Below are 19,575 nucleotides of genomic sequence, written 5' to 3' on the forward strand. Positions count from 1 at the left end.
GTCCTCAGGCGTGAACCGAGTGACGACGAGGAGGAGGAGGAAGTCTTCGTTCGAGGAGGTTCATTGTCGCACCTTTGCACTGACCGATGAGGCGGACCATCTCCTGCTCCAACATCTGAACATAGAAGAGCAAATCGCGGTGACGGTGAGACTAAAACAATGCCAAGGCCTACGGCTGGGAGAGAAGTGACCCTGACTATGTGTGGAAAGGCTGCGGATGGTTTCAGGGGTGCCTGCGGAGCCGTCCCTGTTTCTGACGAGCACAGATCCTGGAACGGAGGGCTGAGTGCGCTCACGCCCGCTCAGCTCAGCACGAGGACTGCTCCTGGCCGAAGGGAAGGAAGTGGGTCAGGTCTGGGCCAGGCCGTGCCCTGCCTCCCAGGATACATCAGCACAGTCACGGCCCCTCAATGTGAGCTCGCTCCCGGATCTGAGGGTGAGCCGGCAGCCACGACTGACCGTCTGAAGGACAAACCGCGCTCCCTGACCAGGTGGATGCCAACTTGCCAGCAAGCCATTCAAAAGCTGGCCACACCCACCTCGGGGCCGCCGCCTCTGCCAGCTCAAGGGGTGGTTTCCAGGTTGGCAGAAGAGCGTGGATCTGCACACACATGTGCGATGGGAACCTGTGGGCGAGGGGCGCCTGAGCCCCGAGGACGGTGGGGTCTCAGGATGCCCGGACACAGTCCATCCAGAGGGTTCTTTCTCCTTTAAACCTCGGTCACTGGCCCTGATCCCGGGCACGTCCTTTCGGTTTACAAAGAGCCACAGGAAGCAGTACAAAAACAGCAACTTTTCTCCAGCCAAAAAGAGCCCAAACCCAGCAAACATGGACAGGAAATCTTGAGGGCCCAGAGAGAAACAGGATTTCACGCTGTCTCCTCATTAAATGCTGGATAACAAGGATGACTCAGAAGCATGTCTGCCCCTCCCTTTCCTTCTGGGCCAGCATCTGCCATGAGCTGGATCAGTTTATCTGCTGGTGAAGGGGAGCAGGACCCCCACTGGGACGCAGGCTGGGAGCAGCGCGGCCCTCAGCCACAGGCACAGGCTGGGCCGCTGGTGGAGGAAGCCTTTTCCTTGTTTAAATGCTGGACAAGGCCTCAGCACGCCGGACACTGTTGAGCAGAGTCATATGTGGCGGGGACTGGTTTGGAATGCAATGTATTTTTAAACACAGTGAGAGACACCTGGGCAGGGCAGCCAGACACGTTCCCCGAGGGTCAGGCTCACGGCACACGGCGCCACTTCAGCCTCCGCAGCAGCCCCCAGAGGCGGCCTCGGCCAACAGTGTTTCCGATAAGTGTGTGTGTGTTAGTGGAAGCGAGGGACCGTGATGAGAACCTGCCATCTAGGGAGGCAGCGGAGCCTGGGGTGTTAAGGGAGGCGCTGCGGGCCCCGCCGCCAGCTCTCAGGGGGCCCCGAGAGGAGGGGGCACGCGGCTTCCCGCAGAGAAGGCGGGCTCCCCGAGCCGACCACACGTGTGAGACGACTGGGAGATGGAGGGCAGTCCGCAAGACCAGCTGGTGTGAGGGCTCTGCGGAGGGGCAGGGGTGGGCACAGGGCAAGCAGGCACCACCCCCCACCCCATGCGAAGAGGAGGGGGGATTCAAGGCAGCACCCGGCCCACACCTCCCCCGCGGGCCATGGCCGATAGGACAGGCAGGAGGAAGGCACAGGTGTGGGGGCGTTAAGGCAAGGCCCCTGCGGGCTCTCACTCCCCACCTCTAACCTAACGGCCGGGGCCTCTCAGAAAATTGGCACCAGAGACTGAAAAGGCAACGCGCCCCCTCGGGGAGGTGGTGGTGGGCCCCCCGGAGCTCAGCCCGCACTCCCCCTCCTCCAAACTCCTAGGACCCCGCCAGGCAATGCCCCACCAAGCACTCACTAGTTGGAGAGAAGAGACGCCGCTGTTTGCGTCTCGGTCACTAAAACAGAGCATGTGTGCAGACACGCAGTCCCCGATTAAACTGTGTCAGAAAAGGAGCGGCTTCTGTGAGAAGAGAAAGCTGTGTTCAGGCGTCACACGGCAACGTCACAGTGACCGCTGGACTTTCAGTAGTTTCACGAGTCCCCAGGGTTCAGTAGCTGCGTCCACGCGCCCCCTCCTGCGGCCGAGCGTGGGCCTCGCACCCCGAGCCCGGTGTCCAGGGCTCGGGGTCGGGACCTCGCGCAGGCGGGCAGGCCGGCCCGCGGCCGGTGGGGCCAGGGAGGGCCGGCGGGGCGAGGGCGGCCCGTCACTGCAGCATGATGTCCTTCAGGTTCTCCTGCAGGATGGTGTCCTTCACGGCGTGGAACACGAAGCGGATGTTCTCGGTGTCGATGGCGGTAGTGAAGTGGTGGAACAGGGGCTTGCTGCGGTTCCGCCGCTTCCGGTCGAAACACTGGACCAGGAAGCGCTGCACGTCCTCCAGCCTGTGCGGGTCGCCCCTGAAGTCCGGGAAGTGCTTCTTGATGCTGACAGTCTTCACCTTCTCCACCAGCAGGTCCGTCTTGTTGAGGAACAGGATGATGGAGACGTTGAAGAAGAGCTTGTTGTTGACAATGGTCTCGAAGATGTTCATGGACTCCACCAGGCGGTTGGTGCGCCTGTCCTCCATGAGCACCTGGTCATACTCGCTGGACGAGACCATGAACAGGATGGACGTGATCCCGTCGAAGCACTGGAACCACTTCTGGCGCTGGGACCGCTGGCCACCCACGTCCACCATTTTGAAGGGGATCTTCTTGATGACAAAGTCGTGTTCCACGATGCCCTTGGTGGCCTTCCTTGCCAGCAGGATGTCCTGCTTGCTCGGGAAGTAGTTCTGTAAAAGTAGGTAAGGAGGCGGTGGAGAGGAGGGTATGAGAGGACAGGGACGAACAGATGCAGCGGGGGGAAAGTTACAGGGACTTCTGCGAGAAGCTGAACCAGATACCAGACGCGACTTTCATTTACAGGAATATAAATTCACCATGAAACAGACAGTGAAGGAACTAGGTGGCTTGCTTCAGAACGAAGAAGGGGCTCACCAGCCTTAGGAAGGACGAGCAGGACCCTCAGGCCAGGCCCAGCCTGGGGCCTCGTCTCCTCTCTTCTCCATGGGAACCGCCCCCTCGCTCTCCTCCTGCATCTTGGCTGCCTTTCTATTTCTCTAACTTCCAGGGCACATGCGTTCCAAACCCTGACTCTGAACTGACTTAGCTTAGGTTTTGCAATGCTGCTTAAATTTAGCCTGCAATATATTTAGTATGTTATTCTTGGAGAAACCTTTAAAGTCTTCAGCAGCACACGGCAAATGTGGTCACTCGAAGCCCTTTGATCCTGCCCTGTTACAATCCTCCAGTGACTCCTGCTCACCAGCTCTCTGGCAGCACCTTTGCCAGAAACCCCAGCAGGGAGGAAGCCTCTCGACCCAACGACCCATCCACGAGGTGATCGGGGGAGAGGGGAATGTCTCCAACAGCGCTGGAGATGGTAGAAGCCCCGCGGGGGAGATGCTCCAACCACCCCAACAGACAGACTGAAAGAAACAAACAGACGGAAGGAGAAAGCTCTGGGCTGAATGAAGGCCAAGTGCCGTGGACCGACTTTGTGGGGTGGACTCGAGACTGCTGAAGGACAGCGGCACCCACAAGAGAACCTTAGTGGGACAACAGGGAAGGTCTTGAAACCGACTGGACACTGGCTGATGTTAAGGGATGAGTGTGGCAATGGTGCTGGTCTTTGGACATGAGGCAAGGCTTGGGAGGGCAGCGGGGGTCCCTGCCCTGGGGGCTGCTCTGGGCCGCATGCACGTGTCACCGGCTCTGGGCATGGGGGGCCTCACTCACCAGCTGGCCAATCCGGTCCAAGTTATCCAGGAAGTACTTCACCGATTCACCCTGTCGTGGAAGAAAGAAAAGTCAAGACTCAGCCTGGACTGAGGACCCTGAGGTGGTAAACGGGAGAACTCAATCGGGTGGTGTGAGTGCTGTCCAGCCTGCGTGTAAACAGGAAGGCCAAGTGAAAAGGCTAAAGGGGTATATGTTTTTCAAAATAAAAAACAAAAGCTTTTTAAAAATGCAGTTTCTCTAGCTCTGATGCCCAAGTTCAAATTCAGACTGTGTTTTTCAAAGCAACGGCAGCAACTCTTTGACCAGGTGGGTCCCTGCCTTTGCAGCCGGGGAGCCGGCCGTGAGACTTGGCCCCTGTGGGTGGCTTCGCTCCCGGCAGGGTCGGCCGGTGTGCCCCAGGCTCATCTGCTATTTGAGAAGCGGCACACAACAGAACAAGCTCCAGCTTCTAGAAACAAGCTCCAGCTTCTAGAAACAAGCTGAGGCTCTGTCACGACTCCACGCTAGCATGACCTGACTCACCGCGCAGGACCAGGAGACTCTGGTCTGGATTTCCGTGAACGGATGGTCAGTCTTTCTCTAGCCCCTGGACGTTCTCTGGACTGCATGTCGACACAAACTGACTGATCGCTAGCTAGAAGTGACCGTTCGAATCGGTCACTGTCCTGTTCTCAGAGGAGTGAGTCAGCTGACACCGCGGCTCTCATGGAGAGAAAGGAAGGTTTAGAGGATCTTCAGTGTCGATTAAACGAAGCAAACAGAGGAAGTGGTGAGTGAATGGGCAAAAACTCCCGTTAAAAAGTGGGACGTTAACACTTAATTACACCCCGTGTGCCCAGAGGACTCCACTTCCTGCAGGATTCACTCTGAGCCCCACGGTGCAGACAGGGCCCAGCGACGATGGCGGGAGGAGCCCTCCCGGGGAAGCCACGCCAGCCACGCACTCACGGCAGTGGAGAGCGGCCGTGCGCGCGCGCGCACAGACACGTGCACAGCAGGGGACGTCCTGGACTCGGAAGCAGGAAGCTCGTCGGAAAGGTTCCGGACGAGAGCGTGGGCTCGTATGACGTCCTGCGGAAGCCCCGGGGCCCTCCCCGCTGCGGGTCTCCCACGTGAAAGGAAGGAGCGGGGGTGGCTTCCTCTAGTGAAGAACCCACCTCTGGTTTCGAGGAGGCCCGTGGCCGCCGCGGAGGAGAGCACGTGTTTAAGGGACGGACGCTTCTCCCGGGACAGCACAGACCAGGGATCGAGGCACGCTCCGCCCCTGGCGTCACAGCTGCCGGGGCACAGGCGGGCTCTGCCCGGGAGCCAGGGTGGGCGCCCACGCACCAGCCCCGCCCCACCTCCCCCCGCACACGGCTCCTCCTCGAGGGGCAGAGGCCCAGCAGCCGGCATCCCTTCTGCCGAGAGAGCTCCTGCTCCGTCTGCACGTCCCGCCTGCTCCCGGGCCGACAGGAAACAGCCGGGGAGCGAGAGCGGCCGGCCAGCGCACCTGGTCCGGGGCTCCTTCCTCCCCGAAACCCCCGTCTCTGTCCTCCCGCCACTCCTCACTCGGGGCCTTCCAGGCGCGACGAGAGCTCCCCGACCCGACCCGCATCCATCCGGGAGGCAGGCGGGGCGGCTCATGGTGCAGCTGCTCCTGCCTGAGTCAGGCCAGGGTTGGGGTGTCTCGGCCTGCCTGGCCACGAAGCGTCCTGGCAACAGGGATGCCCCGGGGACGCTGTGATGTGGGTGCAAGGGCGGAACCCCAACACAGGGGTGCGATGTGGAAACGCCCCACGCTCATGAGCAAGCATGTACTAAGGAAGGAAGGGAATCACTGCCCTAGTCTGACTTTGAACATTTCCAGCTACTGAGCTTGAAATCAGGGTCATCTCAGTGGACCTTCCGACACAACGAGCGCTAATATAAAAGGACCTTCATGGCTTCCTTCTCCACCAGGATGGTCGGCTCGATCGTCTTGGCAGCTTGTCTCACTGCCTCAAAGGGGGCGACTGTTCACACCTGTGGTGTCTTTATTACGGCAGCCAGAATGGACTAGGATGAGCACTGTTATGGGAACACGGTGTCACGTGAGGCGGGAAGACGTCACGTGAGGCGCGAAGCGCCAGGTCTCTGGATGGCTACTGGAGTAATGTGAGCTACCAAAAAGGAATACATGAAAACGGGCTCTTCACAACCCCTCTGTCTGCCATGATCTGACCCAGTCTCCCACGGTTGGCTGAGTTCTGGTTTTTCCCGTCAGTATCACAGGGGAGGTGTGTGCATGGAAGAGGGCCCGCTGGGGTCAAGAACTGCTGGCAGAGGCTGTGCGGGGCACAGGGCGAGGCTGGGCGGGGTGGGTTAGGCGGGGCACAAGCGTGAAGGCGGAGGCGGTGGGAAGCAAGGCCACCAGTGGTTACCAAGGAAACAGCCTCTAACGTCCACTTTGGGCCAGGCGGCTCTCCAGTTCCCAGCCCTCTGTCCACACACAAGTCGTTCCTATGTTCCTGTACTCAGCAGAATTAATTCTTAAATTCTTAACACAGGGCTTGTCTATGGTGAGTGAGAGGATTCGGAAGTCTGGCTCATTCATTTAGACACAAATTGGAAAGACAAAATTTTAAAATAGCTGAATATTAAAAACCCCATGTGACTGCAGCCCCCCAGGCTCCCCTGTCCATGGGATTCTCCAGGCCAGAATACTGGGTGGGTGGCCATGCCCTCCCCCAGGGGATCTTCCCAACCCAGGGATGGAACCTGCGTCTCTTATGCCTCCTGCATTGGCAGGCAGGTTCTCTACCACTGAGCCACCTGGGAATGAACCATAAAAACAACTATTCTTAAGGTCAGATTTTCATTCCTGTTACTTAACAGACACTGAGTTTAAGACTTAACTTACATTTAATGGAACAAGGCTGCCTATCGCCTTTCTACATTTTGGGGAATTCACATCAGGATTATAGCCTCTGCAACGCAGCAGCAGAACCCAAATCCCAAGTCTCACTGGGGCCATGAGCCGCGCGCGTGAAGACGATGCAAGCAGCGTAGGAAGAGCACCCAGACGCCCGTCACCTGCCTGCCATCAGCCTGCTGTGCGCTTTGCTCTCTTCCTTCCGGTTCAGGGCTGACCCTTGAACAATGTGGGTTTGAACGGGACAGGTCCACCGACACGCACTTTTTAAAACAAACAAACACACACACACACACTGCATGCTCCAAGGTCAGACGACTGTAAAGTTATGCTTGGATCTTTGACTGCGTGGGGTCAGCGCCCCAACCCGCAAGCTGTTCAAGGGTTAACTGCCTATCAGTTCAGTTCCGTGGCTCAGTTGTGTCCGACTCTTTGCGACCCCATGAATCACAGCACGCCAGGCCTCCCTGTCCATCACCAACTGGCGGAGTTCACTCAAACTCATGTCCATCGAGTCGGTGATGCTATCCAGCCATCTCATCCTCTGTCGTCCCCTTCTCCTCCTGCCCCCAATCCCTCCCAGTATCAGGGTCTTTTCCAATGAGTCAACACTTCACATGAGGTGGCCAAAGTACTGGAGTTTCAGCTTCAACATCACTCCTTCAAATGAACACCCAGGGCTGACCTCCTTTAGGATGGACTGGTTGGATCTCCTTGCAGTCCAACGGACTGTTAAGAGTCTTCTCCAACACCACAGTTCAAAAGCATCAATTCTTCAGCACTCAGCTTTGTTCACAGTCCAACTCTCACATCCATACATGACCACTGGAAAAACCACAGCCTTGACTAGACGGATCTTTGTTGGCCAAGTAATATCTCTGCTTTTCAATATACTGTCTAGGTTGGTCATAACTTTCCTTCCTTCCAAGGAGTAAGCGTCTTTTAATTTCATGGCTGCAATCACTACCTGCAGTGATTTTGGAGCCCCCCAAAATAAAGTCTGACACTGTTTCCACTGTTTCTCCATCTATTTCCCATATACTTCTTTTTAAAAACCACTTGAGAGGAAGTTGTCCATTTACCCCTGAAAGCTTCAGCGGACACACCCCAGGCTCCAGGATACCTGCGTCCATGCCCACAGCAACCCTGGGAGAGGTGATGTGGGCATGGTGGGGCAGCATGGCCTCCTCCAGCACCAACTTCAGCCTGGAATCGAGGGCAGCATGTAGCTGTCTGCTTTCTCCCACCTCCTTTAATCTGAAACTCTGATCTTTCTGAAGAACGCAGCGACTCCCCCTGAGGTGGCAGCTTTTGTGACGTTTCCAATCTTTACCAAAATGGTTTTCCAATCAGTACAGCAACCACTGGTCTGCGATGGACCTTCTCTACTGTAAACGAGAGTCCTCCCTTCTCCCCTGTTTATCTGTTATCCACATGGACTCACAGATGCTTATATTTCTCAAGGTTTGCAATTTGCAAAGTCATAGGACTGTTTGAATTTGCAGATCATAGAACTGCATACAAAATCCTCAAGAATCTATAATAAAAGCTAACAATTGAGTCAAGGAGTTCAGAAAATTCATAAGATACAAGGTCAATATACAAAACCAAGTGTATTTTATATGCGAGCCTTAAATAAGTGGAATTTAAAATTTGAAAAAAATTTCATTTGGTACTAACATAAAATACTCAGGGAAAATTTCTGTGCTGTTTTGCAGGGTATGTTTTGTATTTTGAAATAACCACAGATGCACAGAAAGTTGCAAAGAGGGCAGACAGCCTAGTGCCCCCGTCACCTCATTTCCCAACAGCTCCAGCTTATGTGATTACAGCGCAGCAGTCAGGGCACCGACGCTCTGTGCACATCTGTGGATGCTTGCGATGCCCCCAGCCACCTTGCCCTGCTCCCACAATCCACACAGAGATCTGATCCGTCAACACAGAGGTGGCCCCCCCCGCCTCTGCCAGCCCTCGTCTCTGGCAGACACTCGTGTCAGCTCATCTCCACAGTTCACAGTCACTGGCTTGTTCTCTGTATAGTTTTGCCTTTTCTAGAATGTACTTTAAGTGGAATCAGGCAGAAGGTAACCTCTTGAAAATTTTTTCTTTTTTTTAAACTTGGCAAAATGCCTGGAGATCCAACCAGCTGCTGTGTGTATCGAGTCTGTCTCGTTACTCCTGAGCGGTGACGTCTGGTATGGATGAGCCATGGCTTATTTACACTCACTGATCTGGAGACATTTCGGTGGTTTCCACAGTTTAGGAATTACAAATGAAGATGCTATGGACATTCACGCGCAGATGTGTGGACACAGTTCTCATCTCTCTGGGATGAATGCCCAGGATCAGGATCTCTGGGTTTTATGGTAAGTATATGTTCAGTAAGTATAGTTTTGTCTTTTTTTAAAGAAACTCTCAAACGCTTTCCCAGCATGGCTGTGTCGCTGTACATTCCCTCCAGTGATGCGCAGGCATCTAGCTTCTCCACGCCCTCGCCAGCCTTTGGTAGGGACGCTAGTGTTCCTCTTCTAAGAACTACTTAACAAGTTTTCGTCACTAGCTTGCACGTCCCTTGCTCTGCTGTGACCCAGTGGGTCTCGATGCCGAGCGTCTCTTCCTGTGCTTGTCTGCCATCTGTGTCCTCTTAGGTGAAATCTCTTTGTATCTTTTGTCCATTTCCTAGTTGGACTGTTTTATTACTATTAATTGTAAGCGTTCCTTAGACACTCCAGATACAAGCCCTGTGTTAGAAATGTGGTTGGTGAGGACCTTCTCTCATCTGTAGCTTGTCTTTCCATCCTCGTAAAAGGGCCTTTTGCAGAGCAAAAGTTTTGGATTTTGATAAAACCAAAATTGATTGTGGTGTCACATCTATGAATGCTTCAACCAACAGGATCTGTCTAAGGGGACACACAGATGGCAGGCAAACACGCGAAGAGACAGTCCGCATTTGGCCACTCAGCCGGGGCAGCACTCGGCCATGCTGTGAGAGGAGGGCTCTGCGGGGGGGAGCTGAGGGCAGTCCTGGGAGCCGGGCGCGGTCTCTGGCCACCAACAACTAGCGAGAAAAAGATCAGTCCAGCGGCTGTGAGGAGACGCATCTTGCCAGAGACGGGGGTGGGGGTGGGGGTGGGAGATGGCAGGGGCACCCACTCCAGTCCTCTCGCCTGGAAAATCCCAGGGACGGAGGAGCCTGGTGGGCTGCAGTCCATGGGGTTGCACAGAGTCGGACACGATTGAGTGACTTCACTTTCACTTTTCACTTTCATGCATTGGAGAAGCAAATGGCAACCCACTCCAGTGTTCTTGCCTGGAGAATCCCAGGGATGGGGGAGCCTGGTGGGCTGCCGTCTATGGGGTCGCACAGAGTTGGACACGACTGAAGCGACTTAGCAGCAGCAGCAGCAGCAGAGATGGGCGAGCTGGGAACAGCTGAGGAGCTCAGAGGAGGCTGCGGCCCCACCGACTCCTGAGTTCAGCCTGGTAAGACCTGAGCAGAGGCCCCGCGTGCTCCAGGAGGCAGGAGTCCTGAGGCACACACGTGAGACAGGGCATCGGTGCTCTTGTCTGAAGCTGCTGCAGTGTAGCCACTTGTCACCCAGCAGGTAAACCATTAATAATTCATTTCTTCAGGCAAAGCCCCGTGAGCCATCAGAGGGAAGGCCACGTCCCCAGGGGGCCTGCTTGTGTTAGCAGGGACTGAATGCCTGCCGGTGAATGATGACATGCATTTTTTCAAAGCTGAAACTTAACGTGAGCTTAAACATTATTTCCTTTAAAAACTCAGTGTGTTCCTGACCTCTGTCTACTATCGAGGGCCTACAGAAAAGCCAGCTCCTCCCTCCCCCGCCATCAGGATGGCGCTAAGAAACGCCTCCTCCTCCTTGCAATCGGGAGGCCGCATCAACATAAAATAGAAGCATTAAAAAGCCTAATAAATGTCTGAGAAATCTCTTGCTTAGGCGTTAGTCCTTAGCTAACTCAAAACAAATGGGATGAGTCAGAATCTGGTTTCTTCAGGCTTTTTATGGAAAGCTCTGTATTTTCACTAACTTATTCAAATAACCCAAAGGAAAAAAGCCTCCAAAACACAATAGCTCCCAAACCACCAATATTTACCATATTAGAAATTAAACCTGAGAGAACTTAAAATACAAAGACATACAAGCATCCACCCAGCGAGACGCCCTGAGACAATGCCAAGGTGTCACCCGGCCTCTGGAGAGCCCTGCCCCACACCCTGGAAGAAGCGGGCTGAGAAAGGCGAGTCACGTCTCAGTATCACCAGGAAGGTGGTTTTGACCTTGTGGAGGAGCCCTTGGAAGGACCCCCGGCCCACACTGAAAGCCACTGCCCTAGAAAGCTCTGGCGCGGTGTACCAGCCACGATGCTCCAACGCTGGAGACGCCCCCAGGTCGCACACGCAAACTGCAGCTTCGAGTAAGACAGAGAACCCCGGAAGAATCGGCAGGAAGGGACCACCACCATGGGCCTCAACACGATGAGTCTCCAAACAAAACGGGGGTGAGGAGACAAGTCACCGTGAGAGGTTTATACTGCTCACGTGAAGTTTCAAAATAGCCGTCCCTCGACACCGCACAACAGTCACAGCAGCAGAAACACGTGGCTGGGAAACAAGCACGGGGGACGGGGCCCCTATGCTTCCTGAGAGGCGGTCTCTGTTCCTCCCTATCGTCTGTGTTTTGCCTCGAGAACCCTTGCGAGCTGACTCAGACGGCAGTAAATGATGAATTATTCAGGATTTCCTGGTAAGCGATGTCACTTTTACCCCAAGTCATCCAGGTTCACCTGAGTCGTGGTGCCTTTTCTGAAGCCCACGTGTCTTACTCCCTGAACGCCAGGCAAGCCTGGTGTGCTGCAGTCCACAGGGTCGCAAAGAGTTGGACACGACTGAGCAACTGGACTGAACTGAAACGTCCTAGTCAAGTCCAGCTCCTCTGGCACACAGTGGGACTCAGAGTGCTTATCAGCACTGTTCACTGATCAATCTAAGTAATCAATCCTATCGGTCTTTCCCAGACATGAGGGGAAGCACAAGAGCTTCTCCACCCAGACGTCCACACTGGTTTTCCTTACTTCTCTACTCCAGAGACGCCCCTCTGCCATGATGGTAGGTGGGTGACCGCGCTCACAGATGCCACGTGAGAGCCTGGGAGAGGCCGCCCCAGCACACACGTCCCACGAGTCCCCCGGAATCACCTTTCAAAGCCTGACACTGTCCCTTTAAGTCTTCCCAACCCCCTCCTCCAAATCCATCTCCACTTCCTTCTACAGGCAGCTAATCCAGGGAGCCAAGTTTAGCTCCCGAACGCTAATCTTTCCTCCAGGGACAGCCCTCGTCTTTGCAGGAGGGGCTTCCCTGGCAGCGCAGCACTAGCTTCAGGGAAGAATCAAAGGGGAGCAGCTTTGAGACCCTGGTAGGAAGTGGGGCTGGGAGGGAGGGGGCGTCTTCTGGCCAAACTGCCCCTCACTCCGGCTCGTCTTACCCAGTCCATGGTCTCAGCAGGGTCAGCCCGCGCAGTCCTCACGGTCCACATCTTGTCTTGGGACAGCTTGTCAGTTTCGACTCAAAGCTATAAAATTCAGATGGAGTCACAGTGGGGCACAAACCTCACGAGACCCAGCTGGTTTGCCTCGTCACCTGGATATCGACCGTGGGAATCCTTTCCAAGCTTTGCTCACGAGTTCACGTGAAGTTCAGGCCCCAGCTCTGCACCGGGAGTGGTCCCCTGGCTGAGCCCAGCCCTCCGCCCCCTGAGTGCTGCAGAACGGCTGAGCTGGTGACAGGTGAGACTACACAGGAGTGAAAGCAAAGGAGAGAACCCAGGGAGCTTTTCTTTTTACCTGATGGTGTTCAGGCTGCAGAGAAAGAGGAGGCTTAAAGGGCTGCGTGCCCCCCTCAGCTAATGGAAGGGACCATGTGACTCCCCAGAATCATCTAACTCCTAAGGACGGACGATCCTCACTTTACAGTGTGTGTGCTTCCGGAACAAGCCTGTCAATCCTAAACCCAAATCAAATTTCACTGGATTTACAATCTGGATACTATTGGTTCTTCTTTCCTGTTTACATGAACTTGCTTAAAAGAAAAAGTATCGTGGATAGTTGCCAAAATGGACTTCTGGAAAACCACCATCAGCATGGTTGTGGTACAAGTGTGAGCAGGCGGCAGCGGCAGGACGCGCGTGCCTCCTGGGGTGGGTGGTGCTGACCAGCTCTGCAGGTGCTCAGTGGTGTCCGGGCGACCGCTTAAAATTCAGCTCCAACTCAGTCCACCTCGTCCCATCTGTCAGCCGACAAAATGCCAGTGTGAGAGGCCGTCCACCTGCCCAGCAGCGTAGCCACCCCTGGAGCCCGCGTCACTGACCGCCTCACCCTCCTGCGAAGTGCGGGGCCAGCCCTCACCCCACAGCTCCCGGCCCCACTCTGGCCCCTAACGACAGAGGAAAAGCAGCGGGGAAGCCCATAAAATCGAGACATGCCAAAAAACTGATTTGGGCACCACAGAGCTATGGTCTGCACAGAGCTTCCATTCCTAGGAGGAGTCCCAGGGCCCGCACGGTGCTGGCTAACACAGCTCACGGGTGTCTGGGGTGTCAGCCGTCGCAGATGGGCAGGTGGCTGGATCCGCACAGACCGCTCACCCAGCTGGGCCTCGAGGCCAGTAAACAGGCCCTCGAGCCTGTGCATATCCGCGCCTATTATCTGATGCAAAAGGGTAGGATTTTTCCCATTCTCCAGGTGAAGAAACCAAAGATCAACTTGCTCAAGATCAAAGCAGCAACTCATCCCCCAGGCCAGACTCTGCCTCCTGTACAAGGCTGTGCAGTAACTAACCAGCCTGCGGGGCTGAGCTCAAGTGCACGTCCCACAAATCAAGTTGACACAGGAATGGGAATCCCACTCCCAACACGAAGGCTGGGGACAGAGGGGACGACATCATGTGGACGCCCTCGGCCCCCGCGCTGGGGTCAGGGCGCCTGCAGCTGGACGCTCACATCCTCCCCCTCCTCGGCAGAACAAAAGGGGAAGAGAAAGGCTCAAAGCAGCCTTCTGTCTGCCAAAGCCTGACTCACCCACGGGCTCGCCGCTTGGCGCTGGGAAGCAGGAAAAGGCAAGCTCTGCACAGGGAGCCGGGGGTGCGGCTGGCGGGGAGGCCAGAGGCGGGGAGCCCCGGGTGCTCCTGGGCCGCCCAGTTCCTCACACGCGGCCACTGTGCCACGTTGGTGGCTGGCAGGTCTGGCCCCAGGACCCTGACTCCACAAGTCGTCTGGACTGGAGTTCCTGGGGGCCAACTCTCTGCCCTCAGCCAAGCCTCTAGCTTTCTGCTGAGCAGAAACGAGCAGCATCTCGGGAGAGACGCCCCTATCTGAGCACACGGGGCAGCACAAGTGCCCAAGGAGGCTCACAGGAGAAACGCAGGCCCGTGATGCGAGGCGGGAGCCGGGGGGGGGTTTGCACCGGATGGCTGCATGGCGGCGGGCCGGCCAGTGTGCGCTCCGCACCGATGTTTGTGTGCTTCATCTGGCAGAGAACGCGTGGAGCCCAGCACAGGGGGCCCACTGAGGGCTTCTTCCTTTGGCCATGCCGACTGTCTGAGCAAACGCCTCGTCTGGAATAGCTTCTCCACATCCCCTCGACCGTGGAGTGGGGTGGTGCTCTGCAGACCTTCGCTGACTTTCTCTTCAACCCTACATGGACCCATGACCTAAAGCTAGCTGAAGACAACAGAGAACTTCTCCCAGACACCTGGAGACAGCTGCCACAAAAACGTGCATTTCCCAGGGCGCAGTGTTGTAAAGAAGATTCTGGAAGCGGGCACCGACTGCTACCTATGATGTATTTATCACTGGGTCATGTCGTGCTACTGCAAAATTCAGCACTTTCACTAACTACTCTTAACCTAAAAAAACCCAAAAACAAACTGCATCAGTAAACCTCTGACGTTAAAAAGGTTACGCTACAAAACAAATCAGGCTGAATCAATGATCTTGTTTATTCAGGTTCTGGTGAATGATTCAAAGGAGATGATGATTCAGGACCAGATCAGCCTGTCAAAACCACCTATGACGGTGACGTGCAATTCAAGACAGAGGACGAGTCTTAAGACATTCCTCTGTGAAACAGATTGACTGGGCGCTTTGGAGACCCACCCTCGGTCAGCGCCTGACAGCGGTCAGTTGTCGGTTGCTTCCTGGTCAGCTCCCTGCCTCTTTCCCTTGCGGTGGAACCTGGGATGTGAAGCAGTCATCCAGTTGGCTCTCTTCCCTCAAGAACCGGAGCCGGCCAGAGAGGACTTCAACCCAGGGCCCCTTGTGAGCCAAGTGCCACGTCCCAGAGGGCGCGGCCGTGGGGCAGCCATGAAGGTGTGGAAACCCCAGTCCCGGCAGCTCTCGGGGTTCCTCCTTAGAACAACATCGGGGATTTGCTCAGGAGCAGAGCCAAATGAAACGTAAGCCACCCGCAGCCTGGGCAGCAGGGACCTCCTGGACAAAGGGGACATTTGAAAGGTGTCAATAAATTGCTTCTCAAAACAAAATGTTTTCCAGCGTCTCAAACGGGGAATTTTGCTTGATATTTCCGGAAAAAAAAAAATTAAGCTCAGTAAATAAGAGGGTGAATTGTAGGTTATTTGAAAATCTTGCTTCTTGGAACCTGGGGAAGACACAACATTTTATCACGCTCGGCACTAAGGGTGAGCAGACCCAGTGCCTTTTTAAGAGGCGATATTTATCGAGAAGCCGAAGGAGAGACCTGCGCGGCCCGCCCGCACCGCGGGGACGAAGAGGAGCTCAGCCTCAGCGGGGCCACAGCAAGCAGCGGTGAGAGAAAGGGGGACGTTTCCCACACGGGGTCACCACCGCTGCTCGGGGTTTACCTGGACAGAGACTCGCTCTGTCCTTCCACCAGAGGAATCGTCAAACTCACCATCATTAAGAGGTCCTCCTATCGTCTCACACAATGTTGGGTAAGAAGGAAAGACAGGGAAGAAAAATGAAATATCACTTACTGTGAAAATCGCCCCAAGAGAGCCAAATTTCCTCCCTCTTGTAAGTACCACTGGTATATTTATATTTCCTTCAAGACTTCAAACCAGGGGACCCAGGTTTGATCCCTGGGTCGAGAAGGTGCCGCTGGAGAAGGGATGGGAACTCACTCCAGTACTGCTGCCTGGAGAAACCCCATGGACAGAGGAGCCCGGCGGGCCACAGTCCAAGGGGTCGCAAAGAGTCGGACACGCCTGAGCGACGAGCATAAGGACGTTCACAGGAGCATTATCCTCAGAGCTGAAGAGAGGAGACGACTCAAATGCCCACCGCACAGCTGGTGGGCAGATCAAGGAAATGCCTACCCGCACACCGGAACGCTACTCGGTGACGACAACCGCTGAGACACTGACTCACGTGCACTGTGGAGGAATTCCCTTGCTTTTTCTCAGCCTATCTTCTACATCGGGGGCCCCCATCTACAACCGCCCCCGTGCCCAGCACAGGCTGAAGCAGAGCTCCGGCCACTCCGCGTTGTCGATTCTTGGAACTGTCAAATGTCTCAGTTTCCGAAATCTGGTGAGCTCATAACGTCATTTCCACTTCTCAGAATTGCCTTTTCAAGCTGTGGGCCCATTTCTCTATTGAATTGCCTGTTTCTTACAGGCATGTAGAGGTTCTTTAAGTATTCTGGACATGATTTTTTTTTCCTGCAGGTTAGAGGTGGTGAAGATGTTCTCTGGATGAACAGAGCTCTCCCCTTGATGGCAGTCAAAGTCCTGATCCTTTCCTCTGTCACTGTTCATGACTTCAGGTCTTCCCCACCCCAAGGTCGTGAAGATTCTTCCATGTTCCCTCCTAAAAGCCTGGAGAAAGAAACGGCAACCCACTCCAGTCTTCTTGCCTGGAAAATCCCATGGAGGAGTCTGGTGGGCTGCAGTCCATGGGGTCACTAAGAGTCGGACACGACTGAGCAACTTCACTTTCACTTTCTTACCTCCTGAAAGAGACACAGTGTTGCCTTTCCCTTGCAGGTCTCTAATCCAGTTAGCTGGGTGTGTACACAAGGCCCACCTTCATTGTTTTCTGTGTAGTTCCACCAATTTACTGATCTTATTGGATTTGACAATTCAATAGAAAAATGGGCCCAAGGTTTGAAAGGGCCTTTCTGAGAAGAGGAAATGGTATTACAGTCTCACCAGATTTCAGAAACTGAGGCTTTTGACAGTTGCAAGAATTCACAGTATCTTATTCTGTACCAGTACCTCCATTGTAGTGGTTATTAAATTGTTTTAAAAAATAAAGCTTAGTATCTGTTTTGTTAGTGAAAGTCAAAGGATTAGTTGCTCAGTCGTGCCCGACTCTTTGCGACCTCATGGACTGTAGCCCGCCAGGCTCCTCTGTTCATGGAATTCTCCAGGCAAGAATACTGGAGTGGGTTGCCATTCCCTTCTTCAGGGGAATATTTCTGACCCAGGGATCAAATCCAGGTCTCCCACACTGCAGGTGGATTCTTCACCATCTGAGCCCCCAGGGAAGCCCGTATTATTAGAGAAGGGGTTAACAGACTTTTTCTGTAAAGATCCAGGGGGTAAATGTTTTAGGTTATAGGGACTTCATATAGTCATCTTTACCACATATTCTTCTTTAAATGCAAAAATAAACCCCACAAACAAAATTTAAACTAGGGGTTCAAATTAAAATAAGACAAAAGAAAGCTAGCCTGCAGGCAGTAGCTTGCTGATCTCCAGGAAGACCAACTCCCTCCCATTTTAGTCTTCTTCCAAAACTGTTTGACATCATCCATCCTCAGGAGAATGCAAGCAAAACCACAGTGAGGAAAACGCAGCAAGGCTGGGGACTCATGCTTCCGGTTTCAAAACTCGCTGCAAAGCTACAGCAATCAAAACAGTGTGTTACTGGCATAAGGACAGATACACAGGCCAACGGAACAGAACCGAGAAACCAGAAATGAACCCAGACACGCATGACCAACTGACGTTCGTCAAGGGTGCCAAGGCCACTCAGTGGGGAAAGAACAGATGTTCAGAAACCAGGGCTGGAGCGAGGAGTGTCCACGTGCAGGGGGAGGCCGGCCTTGCGCCTCACTCCACAGGCAGACACTCGCCCGGAATGCAGCGTCCCTGCAGCGTGTCCAGCAGCCTAAACACAGGAAGCAGACACGGGGGCAAACCCTCCGGATCTTGGATTTGGCAGCGAGTTCTTGGATTTGATGCCAAAAATATGACCAAAAAAAGGAAAAACCAGACAGGTTAGTCTCCGTTCTTTCTCAGGTTTCCAACCCTCCATCTGGGATCCCTTTCCTCTTACTTGTTCAGTTCAGTCGCTCAGTCGTGTCCGACTCTTTGCGACCCCATGAACTACAGCACACCAGGCTTCCCTGTCCATCACCAACTCCCGGAGCTTGCTCAAACTCATGTCCATTGCTTTGGTGATGCCATCCAAGCATCTCATCCTCTGTCGTCCCCTTCTCCTCCCGCCTTCAATCTTTCCCAGCATCAGGGTCTTTTCCAATGTGTCAGTTCTTCGCATCAGGTGGCCAAAGCACCAGAGTTTCAGCTTCAGCATCAGTCCTTCCAGTGAATATTCAGGACTGATTTCCTTTAGGATGGACTGGTTTGATCTCCGTGCAGTCCAAGGACTCTCAAGAGTCTTCTCCCACACCACAGTTCTTGCTTGTAGTCTTTACAATTCCTTTAGGGTGGATTTGCTGATGACAAACTTCATCTGAAAGTGTCCCTGTCCCATCCTCAATTTTACAGAATTCTGGCTTAGGAGTTGTGTTTTCTCATAGGCACCACCTCAGAGCATCATTTACTATTTCTGGCTTCTGCTGTAACTTTGAGGATGAAAAGCTGTCAAAATGTCACTCGTTGAAAGCTCATCTCGACCTTTTTCTATAGTTACTTTTAAGATTTTTCTGCCTTTGGTTTTCTGCAGTTCTGTTATGATTTATCTCCTTATGGGCTTTACCATTAATCTTGCTTGGGATTCACTGGAATTCTTGACCTTTTGATCTGAGGCACTTTGTCAGCCGTAACCTGTTCCAATGCCCTCTCTGCCCCAGTCTTCTTTCTGTACGTCCTGCTTAAATGGACATTGGACCTTCTCACTCCATCCTCCGTACCTCTCAACCTCTTTCGTATCTTCCCTGTTCTTGCCTCTCTCTTCTACATTCTGATCTGTTTCTAGGCCCAAGCAGCGAACGGAAATCCTCTCTGGAAAAGATCCTCTAACCCTAAACTTTCTTCCAATATTTCTTCTACACTATTAATACTCTTTTAAGGGGTACAAACTACCAAGTTTTTATTTTTGGTTTTTGTATTTTTCAAGTCTGCGAGTTCTAGTTTGCTCTTTTAAAATAGGTTATAACACTTATTCGGAGAAGGCAATGGCACCCCACTCCAGTACTCTTGCCTGGAAAATCCCATGGATGGAGGAGCCTGGTGGGCTGCAGTCCATGGGGTTGCCAAGAGTTGGACACGACTGAGCGACTTCACTTTCACTTTTCACTTTCATGCATTGGAGAAGGAAATGGCAACCCCCTCCAGTGTTCTTGCCTGGAGAATCCCAGGGATGGGGGAGCCTGGTGGGCTGCCGTCCACGGGGTCACACAGAGTCGGACACGACTGAAGCGACTTAGCAGCAGCAGGAGCAGCCCATTTTTTAGTAAGTTTCCAGTTTTTCCTGGAAATATTTTATTTCTTTATGCACATATCAGGTTATATATGCAGAAAGAGTAGTTCTTTATACACATACTTTATACACACAACTTGACGGGGGTGTGAAGGACAGCTGTGTTACAATCTGTGCGTGGTGAGCTTGAGGCCTGAAGCT

The 19,575-nt window shown here is 53.8% G+C and overlaps 1 protein-coding gene across 1 annotated transcript in view; it reads right to left on the bottom strand.

Moving 5' to 3' along the window:
- Positions 1-19,575, bottom strand: part of GNA12 (G protein subunit alpha 12) — a 72,966-nt gene continuing 53,391 nt past the window's right edge. The window contains exons 3-4 of the mRNA XM_052657025.1: positions 3,814-3,864; positions 1-2,807 (exon numbers count right to left, since the gene is read on the bottom strand). Coding sequence (XP_052512985.1) covers positions 2,238-2,807; positions 3,814-3,864 — 621 coding nt within the window. The 3' untranslated portion in view covers positions 1-2,237. The remainder of the gene's footprint in view (positions 2,808-3,813; positions 3,865-19,575) is intronic.

The sequence above is a fragment of the Budorcas taxicolor genome, chromosome 2 (genome assembly GCF_023091745.1).
Source record: "Budorcas taxicolor isolate Tak-1 chromosome 2, Takin1.1, whole genome shotgun sequence".
NCBI lineage: Eukaryota > Metazoa > Chordata > Mammalia > Artiodactyla > Bovidae > Budorcas > Budorcas taxicolor.